The sequence below is a fragment of the Vitis riparia genome, chromosome 13 (genome assembly GCF_004353265.1).
Source record: "Vitis riparia cultivar Riparia Gloire de Montpellier isolate 1030 chromosome 13, EGFV_Vit.rip_1.0, whole genome shotgun sequence".
In the NCBI taxonomy this organism is placed as follows: Eukaryota; Viridiplantae; Streptophyta; class Magnoliopsida; order Vitales; family Vitaceae; genus Vitis; species Vitis riparia.
The window spans coordinates 21,334,488-21,362,249 of NC_048443.1; the positions used below are offsets into that span (position 1 = coordinate 21,334,488).

Consider the following 27,762-nt stretch of genomic DNA (forward strand, 5'->3'; position numbering starts at 1 on the left):
CCAGTAGACAAGTCTAATTCTCATTTAGTGTGCATAAAAATTTACCTGTAGACAAGTCATTTCTTTACGACCATGTCTCTAGATGGAGGAAATGCGTCCTCAAGATTTCTACTTTTGCACCAAAGTGTACTTTCTAAACAAGACTTCTACATCATTTAAAAAAAAAAAATTGACAATTTTACTCACTCCCTCCCAGGTTTTGACTAAATATAATCGTTCATTTAAAAATTCATTAAATACTTTTCTTATTTTTAATTAGAGGAAAAGAGGGTGAAAATATCAAATAAGAAGAATTGAGAGATTTCAAACCAATAAAAGCGAGATGTATTTAATCAAAACCTCAAAAGAAGTCAATGAAATTAACCCTTCTAAAATCTATACTAAAATTGCAACTCCTAATTACGGAGTAAACAAGTAAATACAGTTTCTTAATAATTAAAAATAAAATAGTATAACTCCAACATGTTATGAAAAAGTCTGTTTGGATATGTGTTTATAAATGATAATTTTTAGGCCATAGAAGTCACATTTGCACCAAACTCAAGTTTATTGGTTTTTTTTTTAAAAAAAGTAAGTTTCCGTACAATCACATAAAATATAAATTCTCTAAAATTAATTCAATTATATGTACTCATTAATTAAAGTAATATTACAAATGATCAAATATAGTATCTAAATGATCAAAGGATACGCTATTGAAACAATTTATTATTATAACTTCACAATATAAAATAATCAAAACATATTAAAGTTAAAAGAAAGAACATCACTAAAATAAAATTAACAAAAACATATATTAATGTATAAATTATAAAATTCAAAATTTGAAGGAAAATAAAAAGAAAAATATTTTTTTGTGTTCCCAAATTTTTTAAAAAAATAATTTTTATATATAATGCTTTATATTCAATTATTCTTCATATTTATACAATTATTTTTTAAAATCCCAAAAATATAAGAGAAAAAAACAACTGAAAATAATAAAATACATTTTCCAAAAACACCCATTTCTCACAAAATTAAAAATTACCAATCTTGTTTTCAAGCTGATAAACAATTCCCACAGACTCAAAGCCCTCTGTGAGGTGATTAGGGATTAGAGGAGACGTAGGAATGGCTTTTGCCAGTGGCGGCCTTGTAGAGCTATCAGTATCACCTACCACCTCCATTGTTGACCATATCACTCCCTACACAACAATATAACATCATACCCATCTTAAACATTGTTAGTGAAATTTGCCCAATTTAGTTTCCGATCAAATTCTGCTCAAAATCCCAACTACTTGGGTCGACTCACTGCATTAATCATTTTTCCGCCAATCTAATCTAATTTACCTCTCAAGTACACAACAAAAAATTGGAAAATAAAATACATTTTAGATCAGATGAACACCAAAAAAGGGGGCAAATGGAGTGGAGAGGAGGGAAAAACAAAACTATAGTATAAGCTTCACAAAATAATGTTATAATCATGTTGTTGCTTTCTTGCGAGCAAAGCGCTGTAGAGATTTGGGCAGTTCAATTTCCCCACTTATTTTCTGTTTCTTTCTAGACAAATTTTCTTCATCCATTTGTCGCTCCAGGAATGGCTTCTTGGCTCTGGCAACTGCCTCCTCCCTCTTCTTCACTTTCTTACTCGGCTTGTTCTTCCCCTTCATTTTCTTCCTCAGGGGAATGCTCTTGGCATCTTCCACAGCAGCCTCCATTTCGGCCTTTCTCTCCTGCTTTGTTGGCTTCTCTCTCTTCCTTGATTGCCTCACTGTACCAATCTTGGTGGGGTCCAGCATAATTGTTTCAGGCGGGAGCTTGTCGAGAAGAGAGTGTACTTCCTTCTCTCTCCGCTGTTTCGATGTTTCAAACGGGTTTGCTACCCATGAATCGAAGTTGGGTTCTCCAGATCCAGGGATGAGAATACAAGACCAACCCATAGAGTGCCCTATGCTCAGAACATCTTCGTATGGTCGGAACAGAACTTTTCCTATCTGGTAGCCTTTCGCCATGGAATGACCCATATACCGACTATAATTTTCAGTCCCTGAGAAATCTCCGAGAATTTGTACAAATGAGCCGGTTCCAGTGGCAAGCAAACCTTTCTGACTGAAGTCCAAGGTCTTGGCATGGCCTGGTAAAGTTTGGAGAACCTCAAATTTCCTCAAGTCCCAAAGCTTGATTTTCTTATCCATGCCAGCTGTGGCCATGAGATGTCCATTGGGGTGGAATGCTAAAGCTGAGACGGGTCCATGATGACACAGCATCTTCACGAGGGGAGCAGAGCTGGTAGGCTTCCACATGGTCACTATACCACCAGAATGACCCAAACCAACAACTCCATTGAATGGATTCACCTGCATTATGGCAGTACGGCCTAGTCCAGTCCGGTAGTTACCAACCATTTCACCCATAGTAACATCTTGGTAATGAAGCTGCCCAAATTTATTTATGGATGCTAAGAGGAAATGGTTTTTCAGAAACTGAAGTTTTAGTACTGAACCATGCTCCTGAAGGACAAAAAGAGCTTTAGACCATAAGCAACTCAAATAAATATGAAATGCAAGGAAACTACATAAGATAAAAGCTAGGTAACTCCATCATGTATCAGAATCTGGACACAGCTAATGAGAGGAAGGTGCACATGTATGTGGAATCACAAGGGTCCTACCATTACAGATTCTAATGGAGAGATAACCAGACAACAGCATGATACAAAATAAAGTCTATGCAAAGGACCTATGCTTCTGACATGATGGCGTACAGTTTATGTTCCATAATAATATCAGCCTGTTTGGCATGTATCAAGCTAGACCTCTGTGCATCAAACTTCATAAATTAATTCCAAGACAAATGCAAGCATAAAACATCCAAGTGATGGAACAATATGGCATTCAAATATTATTTGATTTCAACAAGTGGGAAGGCAATCAAAGCATACTGCTATTGATGACATCAGAATTCTGAATAAGAAGCCAGCTTCTCTACCTAGTTTTTGATGAACCTGTACTTGAGCTTTCTTTGAGGTAAATGATTTTTGTATCTATTGAAAATTAATTTTCCTAAAAGCTTAAACCTTTTTTTTATAGGTAACTAATTTTTTTAAAAGCTTAAACTTATAGAATTTGCGTTTACAATGCATATCATGCTCCTTAATACCCTCTGTAACCTACGGCCCCATACCCACATGTGGAGAGATACATAGGTATGTAGGAAAGCAACCATAATTAGCCTCTTTAATAAATTAGGGATACAATTATGCGGTGAGGTTCGAACACATGACTTCCCACCAACAAGGCTCTGATATCATGTTGAACAACCAATTTTCCTAAAAGTTCAAGCTTGTAGGATTTTGATTCACAATGTATATCATACTCTTTAATAGTATCCTTATTTTTAGTTAGGTTCTGGCCCTTTAGTCTCTTTCCCATCAAATGTTATTTGGAAAACTTGCGTGCAGCCTAAAGTGAGATTTTTTGGGTGGGAAGCAATGTGGGGAAAAGCTCTTACTTTGGACCAACTCCAAAAAAGAGGATGGCCTTTAGCGAATAGATGTTACCTTTGTCAAATGCATGACGAATCGATAGATCACATCCTTCTCCATTGTGGCAAGACAAGGACTTTATGGGCATTGTTTTTTTCTCTCTTTAGGGTGCAGTGGGTGCTGCCAGCCACTGTTAAAGAGACGCTGTTGAGCTGGAACAGGTCTTTGGTGGGAAAAAAGAGAAAGGAAGTTTGGAGAGTAGGTTCCTTATGTATTTTTTGGACGGTTTGGTAGGTTAGGAATAGTATTGTGTTTGAAGATGATGTGTTGTCCATCCAAAGACTTAAAAGTTCTTTTGTGTTCTTGCTTTGGTTGGAGACAAATTTGTTCATAAAAGATAGTCCTTCGACTTTAGTTGGTTTCCTTGATTGGGTGGGTTCTCGTTGAGGGTAGGGTTTTTCTTACTCCTCTGTGTTTGATGGGGGAGGTGTATCTTCTTTGTATACTTTGAGTCGCTGTTTTGGCAGCTCTTTTCAATACAATTTTATCTTTTTTACTTATCAAAGAAAAAAAAAAAAAAAGTATCCTTAATTTTAGTTTGAAAGTGTAGCCCACATACAGCCCTATCAATAAGGAACTATCAAATAAGTGGAACAACTTACTGAATCCACCAAATCCAAAAAAAGGAAACCTTACAACTAAATCAACCACCAATTCTGGACAAAGACACAGGGTGTGGTTCTCTTCTTGGGGCATTACAGATGCATTAATTATTTCCATTCAGAGGGTTGGGAGAAGAAGCCAGAGAATGAAAGCATTCTGGATAAGAGCTATCCTTACTAACTTGTGGGTAAACTGGTTTGAAAGAGTCAAGAACAGAAGTGGGTTATAGCAATCTAAAAATGCAAAAGTTGACTTATTTGACTTTCTACAAAGTTATATATCTATGAGTTATTCTAATATGTTGTACTTGTAAAAAAAAAAAGTGACCAACAATATAGATATTTGAAATGGAGAGTTAGAATGATGAGCCCCATAAACATTGTAAACAAAATAAACAAAAACATCAGGCCCCCATAGATGACGTGAAAACAAAACAGACAGATGTATCATAATGAACCATCAAACTAGTCAGGGAAAAGCCTCTGGAATGCTCAAGAGGATCGATAAACAATTCCTTTAAGGGGAGATACTAACCTTTAGACAGTGAAGTTCTGTCCCATCCCGGTTATAAATATATGGATACCTGTCAGTTTTTAGATTTATTAGCTATATGATCCAAATAATACTATTGGATGATCTATTTAACAGACTATTGCTGATCATACAGCTGGTTGTTGACCGCGCTGATGAAAGAACATAGAAAGATTAAAATATCCTTTACAACTAATGAAATTAAACAGTTGCACCACAGATGGAAAACTGAAAGCGTTTTTAAGAGTCAAATCTTTTAACCAAACCAACAAGCGAGTATGCTGTGATCATCTTTACTGTCATCAGATTGGAAGGAATTTCAATAGAAAAGGATAAGGCTAGATGTGATTTATGGTGCAGAATGTGGGTAAAGAAACATAGGTATAGAATGAGCGCGGCTAAAATGAAAGGGTAAGATCGATGAATGAAAAGGCAAGAGAGGAAAGACCAAAGTATGTGAATCCATGAAAATTTTGAAGGAAGTCCTATTAGCAAAAGGATAATAGAAAGTGGATTGAGATGGTTGTTCATGTCCTACAAAAATTAATGACTGCACCAGGTCAAACCAAATGGCCTATATTTAACAGAAAAATGGTGCTTAATGTAGCAGGAGGATGGCAAAACATGAATGAAGCAATAAAGCCTCCCCAGGTGGGAAAGACTGGATTGAGTATATGATTTATTCAACCACCAAAATTGAAAGAATAAGGCGTATTGGGAAGCATAATCATTTAACCCTGCAGCCTAATAATCTGAAATACTAATATCTGAATGGAGCTAAATACATAAGTTTGAATGATTGTTTTTATTAACATAAGTGCATGTGTTTACATGCTAAAAATATTTTAAAATTAGTAATTAGATGTCTTATATAATTATGATAAAATATTTAAAGATTAATAATTTCACAAAACATCTCAAAATACCAAAATTTATCAGGATTTTTTTTTTCTTGATACATGCCTAAGAGAGTGATTTCTTGGTACATTCTTAATTTGGAAAGAGGGAAGAAAAAAAAAGGTATTTATTGGCACAAACAAACTTCCCTGTATGTGTGCATTGCCCCTTTTTTAATTACTATTATCTTTGAGTAATTTCTCATATTTAATTTAGATTCAAATATCTTCCAACTCCATTAATTTCATCAAATTTTCTAATCTTCTTTAAAGTTTAATAAACTTATTTCAGATTTTCCATTTAAGTCTAGATCAATACTTAAAATAATCAACAACAAAATAATGCTAAAATTTCTAGAAAAAAGAGAGAGCGAGAGAGAGAGAAGCTTTTCTAAGCAAAACTCTCCTAACAAATTTAAAGCATGTTTGACAGTGATTTTAGAAAGTGTTTCTACCCCTTCTAACACTTGAAAAATAAAAAAATTTCAAGTGCTAGAAATATTAGAATCGCTTCTTAGAATCACTACCAAATGGGCTCTTAGTGTCCCAAAATTTCACATGTTATAAAATTCTAAAAGCTTATCTTTTAATAAAATATAATTCAATTAAAAAACTTTACATTATAAAATTAATGGTTAATTTCACTCAATTAAAGTTTGGGCTAAATACGCCTAGTCACCATTAGTTTGAAATTTTATCAAATACATCTCTGGCCCTTCTTATTTGTTATTTCCACTCATCTTTCCTTAATGTAAAATAAGGGAGGTATTTGATGGAATTGCAAACTTATGGTAGCTAAGTATTTAGCTCAAACCTTTGGGGAGGTGAATTAAATTTATCCTAAAATTTATCCTAAAATTAATCATAAAATACATATATAGACTTAAAAGGCAGTAGAACGAGAGTAGGGTTTTTATTTGGATGAGGATTTAAAAGAAAAAAGAGAATAGTTTTTTATTTTAAACAAAAGTTAAAAATAAAAAATAAAAATTCTTTTTTGCATTTAAACAAAACTCTCTCAAAAAAAAAATTATAAAACAAACACAAGTAAACAGCCTGAAGTCTCAGAGAAAGTTACTTCCAGACTTGTGTCAAAAGAACAAACAATATGTACAGTATGACTAAAATCCCCAACTTATTTGGTCAGATAACTGTTTTATTGGAAGTCTTAAAACTAAATATGGAAATTTTGCAAGTAGGCCTTCGGGAGGATATAAAACCTATAATGCAACAGTTTGCATACAGATTCACTATATCAATTTAAAACGACCTGCATCAAGAGAACAATGGCATGTCACTAGGAGATCAGATAGCAAAACAGAAGCCTAGTTGTAGTGGAGGATAATCAGTCACTGTAACTGAGGTGATAAACATATTGAAACAGAACAAAATGACCGAGGAGAGGGGTTCCAACAGATTAATGGACACAAAGCAGAATCAGGACTGAACGACAGGTTCAATGTAGGCCATTTGAGAGAAGAAAAAAAATGATCATGTTAAAGCAACCCTTGAATTTTATCAGTGTGTCAAAACAGATACGGCAATTGGCAAGCACTATTTCTTGGGGAAAATCAAAGGTCTAACCCCTGCTTGAAACTTCACTTCCAACTTTTAGCCAAGATAAACAGAATATCATGCCTGAACCACATTGCCCTGGCATCAACAGCTATACTGGTTTAAGGGAGTAAAAGTTTTTTAGCTTTGTATCAAGGTCACCTAAAAAATTCTGGGCACCAATCCAAATGGAAGCATGTGCCTATACTCTTATCATACAGTTTTGAATCTTAACAGAAATGTTCTCATAAGAAATAACACACATTCATATAGTGAAGAATATTCTATTTATAGAAAAGGGCATACTTCTTTTGGGCAGCAGCAAAAAACAGCTCATTGTGCAAGAACACCACATCACGGACTGTTTCCCTAACCTGCAGCAGGAAAAAAAGAAAAAAAAAATCATGTCAGCTTTTAATTCCTACAAGATTTATTAAAAAGCCAACATGAATTAAACTTTTTATTAATTTTTAAAGCAAACTTACTCTAACTGGAAAACTTAATGTAGTTACTGGAATATGATGTTCAACAAATTTTCACAAAATATGTTTTTAATAGACAAACTATATAAAAATTAGTTTGGAATTGTTCAACAAATCTGCTTTCAGATTAAAAAAAAGCCAAGGGAATCTTATTTATTGAATTTGATGAATAAAAAATCTACTGATTGTTTTATTTATAATTACAATTCCAGCATTATTATATGTTTTGAAGTTGATGTTCTCATATGAGAAGTATCATTTTATCTCATATATATATATATAGAAATAATTATGAGTCTGGCTCTGCAATTTTGAGTTCTAGGATTGACACTTGCTCAGGTTTTTAGCAAATAGTTTTAAACACAAGACTTATTGCACTAAACAGCATAGAGCAATGAGTGTAATTAATACTATTATAAGGCAAATTCAAACTTTTTGGGGCAACGTGTTGAGCCTATGAATTGCTCAGATGATAGTCAGCAATGTAAATTTCATTCTTGTGTTTAATTCATGCCTCCTTTGAGCACTCAGATGTTCACATTTTCCTACATAACACTCTCTACAGTGTGGCAGAGATGGTGAACATTTCTTTTAGAGGCTTTGAGGGTCATCAGGGTTTTATGGGGTTAATCAGGAAAGAAACACAGATTATTTTGAGGATCTTTATTTGGTGCAGAGTAGATTCAGTTTGGGACTTGTTTTATTCTTCTTCCTATCCTCCCATTGGATCTCTACTAGTGAAACCTTCATGAGCGCTTCCTTGAGCCTTATCCTTATATTATTAGTTTAGAACCTTGTATTTTTTTTATAGGTAAGTAGAGATTGTATTAAACGGAATAAAAGAAGGTATACAAGATGTATACAAAGCAACCAAAAGGCTAGAAACAGCATGAAGACATAAAAACCAGCAACCTTGACCTACATAGAGCCTAACCAATCCACAAATATCAACGACTAGGAACAACCCCCACCATACACTCTAGCCCAATCCCAAAAAAAGATACAAAAAGGAATTTTTAATTGCTTGGTCCATAATTTCACAATCATCAAAAGTTCTCCTATTTCTCTCCCTCCAAATGGTCCAAAACAAGCACAACGGAGCAACCTTCGAAGCCTTTGTTCTCTTCTTTCTTACAAAAGACCATGCTAGCTCAAAAGAACACCCCTAACTGAAAAGTGCATCATTGATTGTACACCAAAAAGAGCAAAAATCAACTACCACAAAATATCTACTTTTGAACAATGAAGGAGAATGTGGTCAACCATCTCTTCTTCTGCTTTACACATATAGCATTTATTAGGAATCTTCTAGCCCCTCCTTTTAAGTTGATCCAAAGTCAAAATTCTAGCCCAAGTTGCTTTCCAAGCAAAGAAGCCAATTCTCGATAGCACCTAGGAATTCCATATTGTGTCATAAGGAAACAGTTTCACTCTACTATTTGAGAAAGAAGAATAGAACTTAATTGAGAAGCTAGCATTCTTTGTACCCAACCACACCATAATATCTTCAATACCCATACTTATGGAGCGTTCATACAACCTCCCAAAAAAGACTTCTTCCAACTACTACCATCCCAAACATCTACCACTCAAGTATTTTTTGAAAAGGCTATAGAATAGAGATTCAGAAAGACTCTCTCAAACACATGTCCCCACATCACTTGTCCTTCCAGAACTTCACCTTGTTCCTTAAAACCTTTTCTATCCATGAAAGCCTCCCACCTTTGATTACCTTTCACACCCCCACTCCATAACCTTCTCTCACTTTTTTAGCACTCCACCCTCTTTCTTCTTTCTTGTACTAACTTGTTTCCAAACAGGATTCCTTTCACTCACAAATCTCCAAGACCATTTTTTTTTTTTTGATCAGAAACAAAGAAGATTATATTAATAAAAGAACAAATACATGAGAGAAAAAAGAGGCAAAAGAAAGAGAAAAAAACCAAGGGAAGGATGAGAGGTCCTTCCTACACAAATACCAAGGAAAACACCCAACAATAGAACTCTAAAAACAAAAGAAACCCCAACAATCTTCAAACTCTTGAAACGCAAGATCTCCAAGACCATTTTCCTAAAAGAACCTTATTAAGGATGCATAAGTTTCTTATGCTCAAGCCCCCCTTTTGTTTTTCCATGCAAATGATAGACCAACTCACCAGATGCAACTAATGTTCCAAAGCAACCTCCCCACAAAAAAAAAAAAAAAAAGGAAAATCTCTTTGAATCTTTTTTAGCCTAACAACTATCCTCTTCAAGATGACAAAAAGGGACATGAAATTAATCGACAAGCTAGACAAAGTACTTTTTACTAGAGTCAGCCTTTCACCTTTTGATAAATATTGTCTCTTCCACATAGCAAGTCTTCTTCGGAATCTTTCTTCCACCCCTTCCCAAACCCTAAAGGACTTGTAAGGGGCTCCCAAAGGAAGGCTTAAATTGATGGTTGGGAAAACACCTACCTTGCAACTTAAAACCCCAATAAGATCCTCCATATTTGAGCCCACCCCAATAGGAATTAACTCACTTATCTCCAGGTTGATCTTTAACCCTAAAATAATCTCAAACCACATAAAAATCCAACTCAAATACTCTAGGCTCTCTTACTAATATCATAAAGAATGCGGGAAAGAGCCTCCATTGCCATGATGAATAGATAAGGGAACAAAGGATCTTTTTGTCTCAAGCTTCTAGAGCTTTAGAAGAAATATAATGGGGACCACTGACCAAGATAGAGAAACATACTAATAGAGATACACCACCTAATCCACTTGGAGCCAAACTCAATTTTTTCCAATACTGCAAGAACAAAACTCCAATTTACATGGTTGTAAGCCTTTTCAATATCAAACTTACAAATGATGCCTCTTGAATTGCCCTTAAATCTAGAATCAACAACCTCATTTGCTATCAAAACAACGTCCAAAATTTTGTTGGGACATGGTCAAGAATGAAGTTATGGGCTTCTTTGTAGAGTTTTCATGATTTTGGCCATTTTGAGAGAAGCTTTAATGCCACTTTTATTGTGATCATTCTTAATAAAGGGGGTGCAAAGGATTTGAGGGACTTCTATCCTATTAGTTTGGTGAAGAGTCTTTATAAGCTCCTAGCTAAAGTTTTGGCTAACACGCTAAAAAGAGTGGTAGGGAGAGTGATTTCAAATTCGAAACACGCTTTTGTGGAGGCTAGACAAATCTTGGATGAAGTCTTTATAGCAAATGAGGCACTAGATTTGAGGCTAAAGAGCACAGAAAGGGGGGTCCTCTGCAAAATGGATATTGAAAAGGCCTATGGTCATGTGAAATGGGGGTTTTATTAGCAACCATGGAAAAGATGGGCTTTGAGGCTAAGTGGGTAATATAGATTAGGTGGTGCATCTCCTTAGCTCACTTTTTGATTCTGATTAATGGGACCCCTATAGGTTTCTTTCAAAGTTCTAGAGGCCTAAGACAAGTAGATCCTCTTTCCCTTTTTCTTTTCATCATGGTAATGGAGACAAGTAGGTTTCTTTTCATCATGGCTAGCAGTGTGTAGCTCCAACGGGTTGGTCTAACTTAGAGAAATTGTTTGTTTTTACATTGTACATTCTTGTTTTTGTATTCTTGTAGTTTAGCTTTTCTTTGGTGGGAGGATTCCTCATCCTTCTCTTGTACTTCTTTTTTCTATCAATAGATTTCTTTGTCGTTTCCTATCAATAAATAAATAAATGGAGGCGCTTTCTAGTATTTTGAAGAGGGCTATGGAAGGGGGCTTCATGCAAGGCTTCTTGGCTAGTGGGAAAGGAGTGGATATGTGATTGTCTTTTCTTCTTTTTGTTGATGACACTCTGATTTTTTGTGACTCAAACAAGGAGCATTTGGAGTCTTTGAGTTAGGCGTCCATGTGGTTTGAGGTGATTTTTGGTTTAAAATTTGATTTGGATAAAAGTGTGTTGATCCCAAAGGAGCAAGTTTCTAATATAGAGGATTTGGCTTGGGTGGTGGGGTGTAAAGTGGGCTTTCTCCCTACTACTTATTTAGGCCTCCCTTTGGGACTTCCTTTAAGTCTTTACAAGTGTGGGATGCAATGGAGGAAAGATTTTAGAAAAGACTTGCTTTGTGAAAGAGGTAGTACTTATCAAAAGGAGGGAGACTAACTTCAATAAAAAGCACTTTATCTAAGTTACCGATCTACTACATGTCTTTATTTGTAATCCCTTGTAAGGTGAGCTTTAGATTGGAGAAGCTTCAAATAGGGGGGAGGAGAGATCCAAAGTAGGCCTTACCTAGGGAACTGGTCAATAGTTAGCTTGGATAAAAAGGATGGGGGCTTGGGTATTAGAAAGTTGTCCACTATGGATAAGGCCCTTCTAAGAAATGGTGTTGGAGATTTGCATCTGAGAATAAATCTCTTTGGACACAGATGATTGTAGGAAAGTTCAGAGAGGAAGAGGGGGGATGGTGTTCTAGAGCTTCAAGGGAAGCGTATGGTGTGGCCTTTGGAAGGCGATTCAGAGCACGAGGAAGGAGTTTAACAACAAAGTTGTTTTAGGGTAGGAAATAGTAAGAGGGAGAGATTTTGGAATGATAGGTGGTGTGGGGAGAATCCCCTGGCTGAGGCTTTCCTAGAGTTGTTTTCAATAGCCTCTAATAAAGAAGCCTGGGTAAACTAGATGTAGGAGTAGGTTGAGAAAGTGGGTTGTTGGAATCCAATATTCACAAAACAAATAAATGATTGGGAATTGGGAGAGATGGAAGAGTTGCTCAAAAGGTTACAAAGGCAAGTAATTAAAAGGGGCATTGAAAATGTCACAGCTTGGTGATTATCAAAAAGAGACACTTTTACGGTTAAATCCTTTTACTCCTCCTTAGCAAGACACATTCTAAAAGGATTCCCCAAAAGCATTGTGTGGAATCCTTGAGTCTTAATGAGAGTCAACTTTTTTGCTTGAGAAATAGTTTGAGAAAAAATTCTAACTCTAGATCAGCTAAAAAGGAGGGGTTGGTGTCTACCAAACAAATGTTATTTTTGTAAAGGAGAAAAGGAATCAACAAATCATATCCTCCTTCACTGTCGCAAGACAATCATGTTGTGACGTCCTATTTTTACCCTTTTTGATGTACAATAGGTAATGCCTTTCTCAATCAAGGATGCCCTCCTTAGTTGGCAAGGTGCCTTTGTAGGGAAGAAAAGGAAGAAGACATGGAAAGCAACTCCTTTATGCTTTATTTTGGACCTTATGGAAAGAGAGAAGCCGAAGGCTCCAACTCGTTGTCTTTATTTGATTTTATTGATTGGTTGGGCTATAAGTGAAACAAGGAAGTTGTTTTTTTGTGTATCAATCCCTATTTTCGTCTTTGTATACAACTTGTATCTTCTTTGGCGCTTTTAATACAATTGCTTTTACCTATCAAAAAAAAAAAAAAAAAACTTCCTTTTTTCTACTTTAGCCCTACCAACCCACCTAAAAAGCAGCCTTCTTTGGGCCCAATAAATTGATGAAAACAAATACACGATGAGTTCAACACTGTATATCAAGCTTATTTAGGCTTTAACCCTAACAATTTGTAATTTGCCAAGACAAGTTTAACGCACTTTTAAGCATTTAATTTTAGTAACCCCATCTTTCAAACTGAGATACAAATAAAAGGTTTTATACAAGATCAGGTTATATCTCCATAAAAAAATTAGCTCAAATTTTAAGGACTGATGGATACCTGAAAGTCTTTAATTACACCCATACTTTTCATATCTATGACAGCCAGGTGGCCCTTACGTCCTCCAACTGCCATATACCGACCACTTGAGGTGAAATCCAGAGTGTAAGGACCAAGCTCTGCATATTTAAGAAGACAAAATGAAGTGAATAATTGAATAAAACTAGGCAGGAAGAAACAAATTAGCGACCTCTGGGTACGAGGCTAATATTTTTGTAGTCAAGAACAGGTCATGCTTAAAAGAGCTTACTAACATAAGATTCCAGGGCAAATCAACAATTAACAGAACGTTATGCAAACTGAAGTTAAGTGAAAATTAGGGTTTTGAAATAATTAGAATTTGTTGGAACAGGTCTTAGTTAATTAGGTAGCAGCAAAACAATATGTGAGTCCATAATCATTAGGAAACCAAAAACAGATGAGAGCAACCACTAGATCTCAGTATGAGGTTTATAATCATTCAGAATACTGTTTTTTTTCTCACACAGCTGAAACTGGTATTTGCAGATTCTAACACTCAGATTTTTTATAAAAAAAACGTGTAAGTGCACAGTGCATGTGCCCCTATTATGTTCAATAAGGGAACAAGGAAGGGTAATATCAAAAAGTTGCCTTTAAAAAAATCAACTCGTCAACCAAACTTCTGAATGACTAAACCATTTCATTTAAAAGCAACCAGACAATAGATAACAACCTGGTAAGACTATATCATATTGATTCTTTGAGCTTAGGATATCCACTTCACGTGCAATAGACTCCTGTTTGATCCTCCAAGTCTTCTCTATACCTTCTGCCTCCAAATAGCCTCCCTCACTTGGCATAAGCCACTGAATAAAACGATTGCAGATTAGGATATAATCCAAAGCATATTAGCGTTATATTGTGTCCACTATAAAGAAACAGAAAACATACAAGATCTGGCTAAACAGAATACTAATAGACTTCAGTTTGTTCCACCATTCTTTTATGAGATAACACCATCCTCACCACAACCCCTCACCCACCTCAAATTTAACATGTTATCTCAAGTATGAGATAAAATTGTAAGAATATATAACATAAAAAAACATTTAAAAAAAAAACTAAATAAAGATGTTAAAGCACCTTCTCAGCCTTGGCAGCAGCTTTTGCAGATTTTCCATATAATTCTTCTCTAATAACAAGTTGACCCTTCAATTTCTTATCTTGTAAAGCCTGCAATGGAGAAATTGCAATGATGTCACCAGAACAAAGAACTAGCAACTAGCAATGCAATCACCAATGTCATACCTCTAAATTAGCACCTTCACCTCTAAGATACTTCTTCACTTTCACATCTAACTCATCAGAGATATCCTGCAAATAAATAAATAAATAAGTACAATAAGCATTCAAAAAGCCCAGTGTCAAGCTCTCATATATCATGCTAAAGGTTCAGATGACACCAAAATGTTGACAGTTTAAACATCAATTGTGCCACTATTTGAACTGATGAGCAAATGGACAATATTATCATGGAACTTCAAGAATAACCAGATGAGATACATAAGTTGGCCTCAAAATATTAGAGAAAAAAAAAAAAAAAAATTGGATAAAGACACCAAGGAATAACAACATAAGGCTATCATACAAACATGAATTTCTACAAAATCTAATTAAAGTTTTCAAATTTTCAATGAAATTCAGATAAACTCTTAGAAATTTTTTTTATTTCTTTCTATCCATAGGGACCATAACATTGGCAATATTGCAGGAAACCACTGCATAGTATGTGGAGCAACTGGGGAATATAAAAAATCACTCTTCAAATCACTCTTTAGTTTTGAGCCCTTCTTCTCTTATAAGTTTTTTAGATTGGTTAGGCTCTAAGTAAGGGAAGGTGGTGTGTTGTTTTCCTTTCCCCTTAGGAGTGTCTTTGGGCTTGTTTGTATACTCCCTGTATACTTTGAGGGTATTGTTTTTGGTGCTTCCTCTTCTTGTTTAATATACATCCTTTTATCTATCAAAAAAAAAAAATAGAACAATAAAGCATTAAACAAGCTTGCCCAATAGATTTTTTGTATAGATAAATAAGCAAATATATTAAAAGCCCAAGAAAAGGTGCACTAGGTACACACGGAGTATTCAAAGAACAGCAAAAAGCAGACGAAATGAAGAAAAAACCAATAAACCAACCCAAAACAAAGAGCACAAAACAAAGACAACCCCCGTGTATCATAGAAGTAAAGGGCTCCCAAACGACTTAACCTAGCCCACGTTCTGCTATCCGACCAGGGAAAACAAACCTGCCCAGAAAAACAAGCAACAACTACTTGCTTCTCCAAATACCACTCCCCCAAGCCTCTACCTGAGGCAGTTGCCCACGACCCCTTGAAAAAACAAGCAAACCAACTACTGTGAATCCCTTACAAAGAAATGGCCAGAGCGTAAACATCCTCTTCCTCTCCACCTTCCAACCCTTCACCCAATCACTAGCTTAGACACTCAGAAACCAAACCTCACCCGCACTTCATGCTTCTTCTCCCTTTTCCGCTTGACTGATTCTAATTAACGGAGCACTCCAACTTTCGAAGCTCACTTTCAAAGCGAGAGGCAGAGGAAGGCCTCCTGTTAATACTCGACCTCACCACTCTACGACCCTTTCTAACTTCTGGCTTTCTCAACAGGGACTCAACTTCTTTCTCAAAGCCTTCCACAGGCAAACCCAGGCACTCCCTGAAGGAGACGAAATTCCTGAACTGTCGGACACGACATCCTTCACACCCACCGAGTCCTTCCTGGGGCGACCCTTTCTTCAAACAATCACTTCACCGCACGACGCAAGGTCTGCCCACTTGGCATCGATAGAATGAGTCTCTGGGAAATCCAAAACCAAACCCTTACTGAAAAACAAACCCACATGCCCACAACCACCGCCCTTACATTGTACTGAAAACCCCTCGATCTGCTCCCTACGAGGAGGAGCAAGGCTAGTCGCCAACACCAACGAAGCGCCCCTGTCTTTGAACGTAGAAGAAGAACAAAACAAAGCGGAAGTTCTACCCCACAACACCAAAGCAAAAGATGAAAATTGAAACCATATATACCTGTTCGGAAGGCGGCACCACCTCTGTAGGAGTGCCATTTGCTTGTTCCACCCCCATCTAGCTCCTTCAATTTTTTAATGATCACGCTGCAGAACTCCCAGATACAATAAGATTACGATTTCAACTCCTAACAGTCCAAACAGCCAGAATATCTAACCAAAATAGTATTTTCTCAGCATCCAAACGATTCTAACCTAGAACTCGGTCGATTGAAAACCCAAAATCGATGGAAACGCAGCGTTTGGAGAACAAATGATTGAATGCTTGCGTTTGTAAACAAAGATGGCGCCTTCCCGTGCTGCAACCAAACCCTAAAACGGTGTGGAACATGCGGCTAGCTTCAGTCCGGTAACAATGGTCTGAGCCTGGTCCAGCCCAATTTTTGAACTGTTGGGCCGTAAGTGGGCTGATTTCTAACCCAACTAATAAACCTTTAAATATCGATCCAGGTTAAAACCAACTCCAAGGGCGACATAATATTAGTTTTCTCTAAATATTAAATCAATTTGAGTTTCTCAAATTTGATAAAGAATTTAATTTTTTTAATTTATATAATTTATTCATTAGTACATCAATTTTAATTAATTAATCAAACATACCTCAAAATGATTCAAATTAATATTGTACTATTTTATCTACAGGATTGATGTCTTTATTAGATTTCCTTTGTATTCTTTTTTTCCATTTATAAAATATTTTTGATAATATTACATTTTATTCCTAATGACTTAATTCACTTTTTGTTGGATTTGATAATGGTGAATGGAAATTAAGATTTTCTTTTTCTTAGAAGATATGTTGTTTCTTAATTGACAAAACTTGTTTTAAAGGATGTGTTTTGTATTTAAAAGACGTAACCTCTTCCAAAGGATGTGTTTGGTATCTTAAGATACAATTTGTTAAAGGATGTGTCTAGTATTTTAAAGACACGTTTCTTTTAAATGTTATCATTAAATCTATAAAAATGACTCCCTACGACATTTTCATTCATTCTCTCCACTCTTTATCTTTCTTGTCATTCAAGTTATCCTTAATTTCAAGTCTAGTCATTTTTTTTTCTACCAAATATTAAGTATATAAGAGGATACAAATTACCAAGTAATTCACTATTCTTATGGTAGATCGATGAAGAATATCTCAAAATTTTGCTCTTTGATTGTTGATTCACCGGCCACTAGATTCAGGGATCCCTTAAAATGGTACTATCACAATAAAGTGATTGTTGTATCATAGGAGACGATTATCAATAAACTATAAGTACCTAAGCGGGACAAATTCGTTTTAAGGACATGAAGTAAAACTAAATTAAACTTATTTATAAGTTTCAATTTTTTACTTGTTTTATTTTATTTGTATATTTAGTGTACACACTTATTATCCATATATTTTTAGTGATTTGGACAACACTTTTTAATGTCATCTTCATTCAAAATAATTATGTAACGACAAATATCTCTTTTTTTTTTAATTTTATTTCCCATATCATTCATTTTATTTTTTTTTTCTCTTTATTAAATTAACTAATAATGTATTTCCAATCATTCTACCCATATAATTTATTTTCTTATTAAAAATACCATTTAATTATAATAAAAATATAATTTAATTATATTGACCTTATTTTCAAAATTACAAGACCATTGTGCTACTTCAAGGCTTCATTCGTTTTAAAAGTTCTAAAATAATTCATTTCACATTAAATATTTACACCTGAATAGCAGAAAAATAATAAAATCATGATAAAATTTTACAAAAAAAATTAATCCATGATTTGGGTGAAGCAATTTTAATGGGTGACTTCTTATATTAATAAAATAATAAATTTGTATTCATAGATATTGTTTGATGGCTTAAAAAATATAGTCATTTATTTACATAATATTAATAATAAATTCATATTTATGTAATTTGATTAATCAATTGTTTAGATAATATTAATACTTTATATTCACATATTTTTCATAACATATAATTTTCTACACGTATAGTATTTATATGTATTATTTTGTGTCCTTAATAATGAATTCATATTGGTGTATTTTTAAAAGAGTTAAAAATAAAATATTTTGTAAGTGTTTTTTAAGTATAAAATATTTAATGATCAACTAAAATATTTGATAATAAACAAATTAATAATAATTTTATATGGAAAATATTTGAAGGGAAAGAATTTATGTTAAATGAATAGATCTCGCTGGTAATAAAATTAATAATAAATTCATATTAATGTATTATTGATATTGAATAAATTAATATAAGATTCATATTCATTTAATTTTTATAATAAATAAATAAATCATAAATTTATATTTATATATCTTTGAATAAAAAATATAAGTTCTATTTTTAAATTTATGACTCTTTACATGATATTAATACTAATTATCTATTAAAAATTCTTTTCTCATGGCATAATATTAATACTTATCATCCAAGTATTATATGGCATATAATTAATAATAAATTTATATTCATAGATTTTTGAAAGGTTTAAAAAAATATAGGTTTTATTTTAAATTAGTGACTATCATTAGTTTACATAATATTATTAGTTGTTTGGCATCAAAGAGATTAATTAATTAATAATAAATTCATATTCATATTCATATATTTTTTCTAATAAATAAATTAATATTAAATTTATATTAATACAATTTCTTAATATTTTATAAAGAAAGAATTTGAAAGAAAAGAGTTTATTCTAGTATTAATAAATTCATATTTGTGTATTGTTGATAATAAATAAATTAATAATAAATTTATATTCATGTATATCAAGATAAACTAATAATAAATTTTTATTTGTTATATAGTATTAATGTTTGTTTGACACAATGGAGAATAAAATTTGTTGTAATGGTTTGTTGGTTGTATATCACGTCCTGAAACCTTCTTTGGTTCCAATGAGCAGATCTGATACAAAAAACACCATGGTTTGGTTCATACCATCAATATTTTGCAGGAACCTTTATTTTTTTTATCATAATTTTTTCTTCACAACAAATTAATAAAACAAGTTGTCTAATAGAACAAACTGGCATACAGTAGCCTGGTATCCAAACACTGGATAGTCTAATATTCCTTCAGATGGGAATACTCCGTTGGGGTACTCGTGGGTGCAGGTGCATCTCACTCCCTATAAATGTAGGGTTTGTAGATTGTATATCACATTCTAAAACCACTTCTTTGATTCTAATGAGCAAATCTAATGCAAAAACACCATGATTTTGTTCATATTGAAACCACTTCTATGGTTCTAATGAGTAGATGTGATGCAAAAACATTATGATTTGGTTCATACTATCAATATTATGTAGGAATCTCTATTTTTTTCATCATAGTTTTTCTTCATAAATTTTTATGTTTAAATTAATTACACTAACTTAAAAAAAAAAAAATTACATGCTTAAATACACCAACTTACAAAAATATTTATAGAGTTAACTCACATAAAGTGTTTGAGAAATGTGCCTCTATCCATGGATAGAGGAACCATCATTTACGATGTAAGATTGATGAGGTATTGCACTTTGATTTAGATTGGTAAGTGATAAGGAAGATTTAAATTTTTTAGATCCAAAATATAAATTAAACTTCAAAATCCATATTTTTAATTTATATTTTAGTTTTTTGTAGCTTTGCTTGAGGATTTGTACATATGTAAATATCTTCAGTAAACTTATCTAACGATGAATTCATTTCTTGCCTGCAAACTTTTACAATGGTGAATACCTTGTTTTAACCTTAGTATGGAAACTTATCCAATGATGAAGTTTTAACCTTATATTTCATCTTTGTATTTCATTCCGCCCATGCATAATCCATGGGCACATAGATATCAAGTGGTTGAATTGCAAGCAAACCCTTCATATGAGAGCAATGCACAGTACGCTCATTCATAGAATTAGTTTTTCCCTATCAATTATATTCTCCACTTCTTCAAGCTTATTGTCCAATTTACCAATATTTTCCATCAGTTCTTCGGAGGAAAACTCATCCACTCCACCCTCCAAAGTCCTTCGTGAGTAATCCATGGGCACATAGATATTAAGTTGCTAAATTGCAGACAAACCCTTCATATGAGAGTCGTGCACAATACGCTCATTCATCTTATTAGTTTCTCCTTTCTTGAAATCAATTATATTCTCCACTTCTTCAAGCTTCTTGTCCAATTTACCAATAATTTCCATCAGTTTTTCATAGGAAAACTCATCCACTCCATCCTCCAAAGTCCGCCCCTTAGTTTTGGCAGTTTCTTCCTGTAACTTTGGCGACTCAAGGCCTGCACTCTTCTTCCTGATTTCAAGAACATCTGATAAATCCAATGTCCTTTTCCCCCTGTCTTCCTTCCTCTGTTTGGAAGAATGAGACTTGCATTGCATAAGAATACTTTACAATGCTTAGATTGCTCTCAAGTGCTTGGTGCCTTTGCCAAATGAGGTTATTATCTATTTATAGGCACTTATGGAACCCTCTCACTACTATGGAATTCTCTCGAATTGCCTATAGAAATCCTATGTGCAAACTAGAGGTATCACTAGAACTCTTTGTAATTCTCTACACATTTCCCTTGCCTTCCATCCTTTATGTAGGAATATGTGGATATCTCTAGGTTTCCTTAGAATTTTCCACACTCCTTCATTAGTAGATAACAATGAGCCCAAGGGTATCCACCATCCATTCGTCCTCATATCAAATTTCTATTTTATGAGACTTAATGTCCACCCTCCATTCCTTAAAGACTATAATAATTAAATTCTTGTGATAATTATATTGTGTGGATATTGTTATAAATATGTACAAATAATTGTAACCTCACAATCATCCACAAAGACTTTTGTTATTTACTATAGAGAATTAAATATTGTATTTAATTATGGTTTTTCCAACTCCTATAAATAGGAGACTTGAATCAATGAAAAATACATCCTAGAGCTCTTTGATAACTCTATTTATTTTTTGGTTTTTTTTTTTCCAAATATGTTATCAATACAAAAAGTCTTTAGAAAATAAAACTCCTACAACCGCTTCTAGAGAAGTGTTCCTAGAAGATTGAAATACTGAGTGTTTATAGAAGATTGAAACAATTAAAGGATAAACTCACTTCTTTCTCAATTAAAAAGTATTTGATAAAATTACACTTTTATTTTTATTATCTATTTCATTTATCTTATTTAAATGTAGAAAACAATGTTAATATTAAGTAAAAAACATTTCTGGCTATAAATTATGAAAAAAAAAATCATAATCAGAAGTTATGAAAAATATGTAAAATATGTGAGCTCGCTATAATATGAAGTTATACGAGAAATTATAAAATTATAAAATTATAAAATTATAATAACATAGTCATATGTTATGCATGTAATTTTTAATTCCTTTAGAAAATTTTATAGTCCGAAGCCATATAGAGAATATTTCATTGCCTCATGCTATGCAAAATTTTTATTTTATCGTAATAAAATTATTCATGGTTTGAACTTATGACAAATCTATTCTTTCACTTTTATTATTTAGTTAGTGTTGCCTAGATATTATGATAGTTTCTTGAGTTTTTAGTAATTATTTTACTTTATGATAATATGAAAATATTGTTTCTCATGAAAACTTAGGTAGAAAAAAAAACATAAAGCTATTTTATTATACAATATTGCTTTTAGCTATGATGAGAAGGAAAGAAATATATTCTTGTAATTAGAAGTTATATGTAATTATATTGGTAGTCTGAAACTATATGAAAAATGTTAGAAAAATTAGATTCATCCAATTTAAGGTAATCACCCTAGAAGAGGGGGTGAATAGGACGATGGTCTCTTTTTGTAAATTTAAATTGTATGAATGCAAGAGACAATTATATGCAAATATATAATAAAATAATATAAAAACAATTGCATATAAAGTAAAAGAGTAATGAAAAGAGAATGCAAACACAATAATTTTATAGTGGTTCGGCACAACTCGGCCTATATCCACTCTCCTCTAACTTTCATCCCAAGCTTGAGGTTCCACTAATTTAAGACTTCCAAACCAAGCCTTCAAACAATACAATTAGATTATAGTTCCAACCCGCCCTCTTGGACTTTTGGCTTCAACCACCCTTTACAAACTTCAAGAGATACCTCACTTTTGAATAACCCCTCAAGTGATACCCCACACTTGAGAGTCCTTAAGCAATACCCCACACTTAGATTCTTCCTCTCAATGATTTACAAATGAAGATACTAAAGGATCTCATAAAAGCATAGTACAAAACTTTAAGACTCAAATGATACAAGAAAATTAGGATTGAATGGTGCACTAATGATATTCAAGTTTTAAAACAATGGTGCACTAAAAAATACTCTCCCAATACTCAATATATTCAAGAAATGTTTATGAAGGTTAAGCTCAAGAAACAATAAAGATTGAAGCATTTTTATAGAGGAAAAATGTCAAACTAGCCGTTGGGGGTTCGACTGGTCAAGGTGGGTATCGACCGGTTGACTAGTCGTTAACATTTAATGTTTGGTAGGTGACCATTGGATGTCGATCACCCCTTGATCGAACCTTGACCGGTTGAAGTGGGGGTCAACCGGTTGAGGTTCAACCTTGACCGGTTGAACAATTGTTCTGGAAAAAAAAGAAAGTTTTTTGCACCCCTCGATCAGTTGAGCTAGGGGTCGATCGGTTCCTTATCTAGTTCAACCAATTGAGCAGTTTTTTGCTCAACAACCAACATTTTCAAATTAAAACCTTTTAAACAAGTTTGGAAAACATTTGACACAGGGTTTTAGTTGAATATGGAATCATCCAATTTTAAAGGATTTAAAATGAAAAAACTCTTGGATGATTTTGGTGCATAAGTGAAGAATGTAATGCATGAAAATCCTAGTACACCAACAACCTTACAAAGAGATCTTATGAAGCTTGGGTCTTGAAAATCACTTCTCTTTGAGATCTTCTTCTTCTTCATAATTTCTCTTTGGCTTGATTTGTCTTTGTGATTGCCACTTTGGAAATCGTCTTACTTAATCACACTTGAAATATAATCATTAGTTCTAAATCTTGTTTTATTATCATCAAAATCGAGATTAACCAAACCTTGGTTTCACAAAAAATAATTTGTATATTATTATAACCTAAAACTATATAAAATAATTAATTTACGTATTCTTATAGCTCAAAGCTATGTGCATTTTTTTTTATATATATATTCTTATATCTTGAAAAAAAATGTAAAATACTTTTATAGATTGAAGTTCTATGAAAGAAAATATGGACTTCCTATAAATGGAAACTATAGAGATTATTATTTTATATGTTATTATAGCTAATATATATATATATATATATATATATATATTATAATTCATAGCTAGGAGCTATGTAGAATAATCAATTTTATAATGTTTCATGTCTAGAAGTTGTGGGATGCTCGCCTTTGTCCAGTGCGACTCCTATTTAGCACTTGTTATGTATCATTGTTCGTCCACCAAATATCATAATTTTTCCATCTTGGGATGTAGGCGGATAAAAACTTTATGGGCACTATTTATCCCTGCCTATCAAGCATTAAATATGAAAGACATTAAGCGCATTGAATGTCACAATTGTTACTAAGCATAAACGTCAGACTTCAAGGCTCGAAAGCCATTACGAGTAGACTAATCATTGGCGTTAAAGACAATGAAAACATAATCAAAGACACAATTAAAGCATAGAGAGAACGTTACTTTTGGACAATGATAAATAGCCATCAATCACCATAAGGAAGGTAAGCCACCAATTCCCAATGTTCTCTTACTTAACTCTTCTCACTTAATTTAAGATTTAGAGGAGTGTACCTGGAAAACCCATCTTGATACTCCTTGTTGTAAGTGAATTCACTATCTATGTCCATGGAGGGCTAATCGGATACATACATTATTGATTGTGCACCAACAAAAGCCGTATAAAAAATTTATTGCTTGAATTCATATATTTGAAACAAAATATATATGATACATAATTAGAGATTATTATAAATATTATGATATAAAAATTGTTGTTTCACTCATAGCCTAGAGTTACAAGAATTTTATATATTTTCATAGCTTAAAGTTATGAAATATGAATTTTTCTCATATTTAAGTATTGAATTATTGAAATTCTTAATTTTCTATGATTAGGATTTGAATATATGAATAGTATTTTTTTTCTTTTAGGTGTAAACGTTGAAATATCTGGAATTATAGTTTTCATGCTTTATTTCTAAAATATTTGTCATGTTTCATGAAAAGGCATAATTAAATGTTTCACACTAATAAATTTATTTAAATATTTTTAATTTTTTATTTAGCTTGTTAATGTATGTAATTTCTATGTAATTAAAACATAATAGCCCTTTAATTCTTTAGAATAATATAAAAGAAACATATGTCCACTAAAAGACTACAATCCTTTTCTAAGTTCGCTATAACTAGATGTGATTGAGAATAGTTAAGTTTTTCATGAATAATTATTAATCTTATCTAATCGAATTGCAATCATTCCTCAAAGTGAATGTAACCTATTAGGATGCGATCATAGACTAAGATAAGATCTAAATCTAGTATACAATAACTTCTTAATTTATGAGAGTCATTGTTTTCGTAAGAAGAAGTTCACACCTTACTATCAAAAGTGGTGAAATGATAATAATAATAATAATAAAAAGTTAGTCTTGTAGAATGAACCTACCATAGTTGATAAAAGAAATGATTATTAAAGGTGTAACATGTAATGACACTTGATGTGTACCAGTTGTATAATCAAACATTTCATTGACTTTTACCAAAATTAGAAGAAAAAGATTAATAAATAGAAGGTTAACATATTTAACCTAGATTATTATAATTTTCTTTAAAAATCCTAATGGTAAAATTGACTGATTGATTAGTAACAAAAAATGTTTATTGTTAAATTTTTATGTAGTATATTTAATTTCTAATGTTGTATCTTTTTATTTAATAATATAGTACATATCATATTTGCTAATATGTGTCTATGTTTTCTTTAATAATATAGTATACATCAAGTTATGAAGACCTGATTGAAAACTCCAAAAAAGTTCATACTATGTCACTAGTGGTACACAAATCCATACAAATAATACTTGACGTTCTATTAAAGAACAAGAAGTTTCTTCAACTAGTGACTGGTATATTTGAACCTTTGAAGGATATTATAACATGTTATGCAAATTTCTAATTTAATGAAACAATATTTTAATGTTATTAGAGGAAGACAAGTTGATTCCAAAAAATGACATAAAATTTTGAATATAAGTTGATGTCCTTCTAGAAGAATTAAATGAAATTTTGAATATGAGTTAATGTCCCTGAAAGATAATTAACTAATACTACAATAAATAAATATAAAACTCACTAAACTGTGGTAGATTGATGTCTTAGTAAGACAATCAACCACTATAGTGGCAAATGAATCTAAGACATGCCTAAAGTATGATAAATCTGTATATTCAAAGTCCTAAAGCATGGTAAATCTATATATTCAAAGGGTCATAATCTTTTAGAAGAGATTGACATAAGGAAAACCACATTGAAATAGTGGTTACTCTTAAAGAGAATACAATTATTCTTACTAAAAAGGGTACAATCATAAGAAAGGCAATAAAATCGTTGATTGGTCTAAAATTATAAATAACTAGCCATTTAAGAAGCATAAATAAATAACCCTAAAAAACCAACAAGTTATACAACATCTCTCGAAGAGGAAGATGGTTCCTAAAAGGGCAATAGCCCTTAAGAAGGCATAAGTACTTGAAAATAACGAGATCTTCATAGATCATATAAAATAAGATCGAAATAATGTCTTATTTCCAAAATAACTTAACATTATTAAAAATGATAAGGATCCCAACTAAAAAAAAAAAGTATAAAACCATTAGTCAAAGTGGAATGAAGTAATCCAAACATATCTTAACTCGTTAACAACATGGGAAATATTAGGACCTAAAGTCCAACGCCTAAACATGTAAAAATAAGGCAACCTAAAGTCTAAATTTTGTTGGATAAATGAGTATTTGTATTAAGGTGCTATGAAAAATGAGACCATGAGACATTAAACATTATTTATAGCATGAAGTTTCTAGGAGAAACCATGTATTAGATCTCGTAATAACTCATTTATGAAGTAGTTCCAAAATGACTTCATACATATTTTCTAAATGTAGTTGCAACTTATTTACATAGATTTATGGATACTGATATATACATGAAAGTCCTTAAAGGATTTTAGATGTTGGAAGGAATTAAATTAAAATCTCAAATGTGTGAAATTCCTGAAGAATTTAAAATGCTTGAAGCAAATTATTTAAAACCTCATAGCACATAATCAAGTTACAACAATCGTTCTGTGGTTTGAAGCAATTCAAGCGTATATGGTACAATCGCCTTAGTGAGAATCTTCTAAAAGAAGGATATGTGAATAATCTTATATGTCCATGCATTTTTATTAAAAAATTAGAAATCCAACTCACAATAAATTATAGTAGATGTGGATGATTTGAATTCTATAGGAGCTCTTGAAGAGTTAAAAAAAAAAAAAAAAAAACCAATTATTTAAAGGACTTTGAAATGAAAGGTCTAAGAAAAACAAAATATTATCTTGACCTATAGATTGAGCATTGTTTAAATGATATATTAGTCCATCAGTTGACATATATAGAGAAAGTATTAAAATGCTTTTATATGGACCAATTGCATCAACTCAATTCCCCCATGATTGTTCGTTCACTTGAAATGAACAAAGATGAATTTTAGTGCGTGTTTCAATAGAGAATGTGACTAAATTTTCAATGGTAAAAATATGAATTTCAGTGGTTGAATAAGGTGTATTGGCGGCTGAATTTTTAGTGAAGTTTAGGTGACATTGTGAGCTGCATATGGTGGTTTTTATGGTGAGAATTCGGTGAGGGAATGTAGCTGAATTTTAGTGTGTGTTTCAATAGAGAATGTGACTGAATTTTTAATGGTAAAAAAATGAATTTTGGTGGTTGCACGAGGTGTATTGGAGGCTAATTTTTCAATGGAGTTCAAGTGATATTGTGGGTTGCATATGATGGTTTTTATAGTGAGAATCCAGTAAGAGAATGAAGCTAAATTTTAGTGTGTGTTTCAATAGAGAAAGTGACTGAATTTTCAATGGTAAAAAAATGAATTTTGATGGCTGCATGAGGTGTATTGGTAGCTGAATTTTCAGTAGAGTTCAAGTGATATTATGAGTTGCATATAGTGGTTTTTATAGCGAGAATCCGGTGAGGGAATGTATCTGAATTTCAGTGCGTGTTTCAATAGAGAATGTGACTGAATTTCCAATGTTGAAAAATGAATTTCAGTGGCTGCATAAAGTGTATTAGCGGCTGAATTTTCAGTGTTCAGGTGAATA

At 32.7% G+C, this 27,762-nt stretch overlaps 1 protein-coding gene across 2 annotated transcripts; it reads right to left on the reverse strand.

Moving 5' to 3' along the window:
* Positions 1 to 1,200: 1,200 nt before the first annotated feature.
* On the reverse strand, positions 1,201 to 16,667 carry LOC117929146 (probable U3 small nucleolar RNA-associated protein 7). 2 transcript variants are annotated; one of them, XM_034849365.1, is made up of 9 exons: positions 16,551 to 16,667; positions 16,357 to 16,442; positions 14,561 to 14,626; positions 14,396 to 14,485; positions 13,986 to 14,118; positions 13,292 to 13,410; positions 7,423 to 7,490; positions 4,670 to 4,718; positions 1,201 to 2,498 (listed from the first exon to the last, which is right to left on the reverse strand). In XM_034849365.1, exons 2-9 carry the CDS (start codon positions 16,411 to 16,413, stop codon positions 1,470 to 1,472), a joined length of 1,611 nt encoding a protein of 536 aa, XP_034705256.1. In that variant the 5' UTR covers positions 16,414 to 16,442; positions 16,551 to 16,667; the 3' UTR covers positions 1,201 to 1,469. The 2 variants fall into 2 exon arrangements, with proteins under 2 accessions (XP_034705256.1, XP_034705255.1); XM_034849364.1 differs by having other exon boundaries at positions 16,357 to 16,666.
* Positions 16,668 to 27,762: the final 11,095 nt, after the last annotated feature.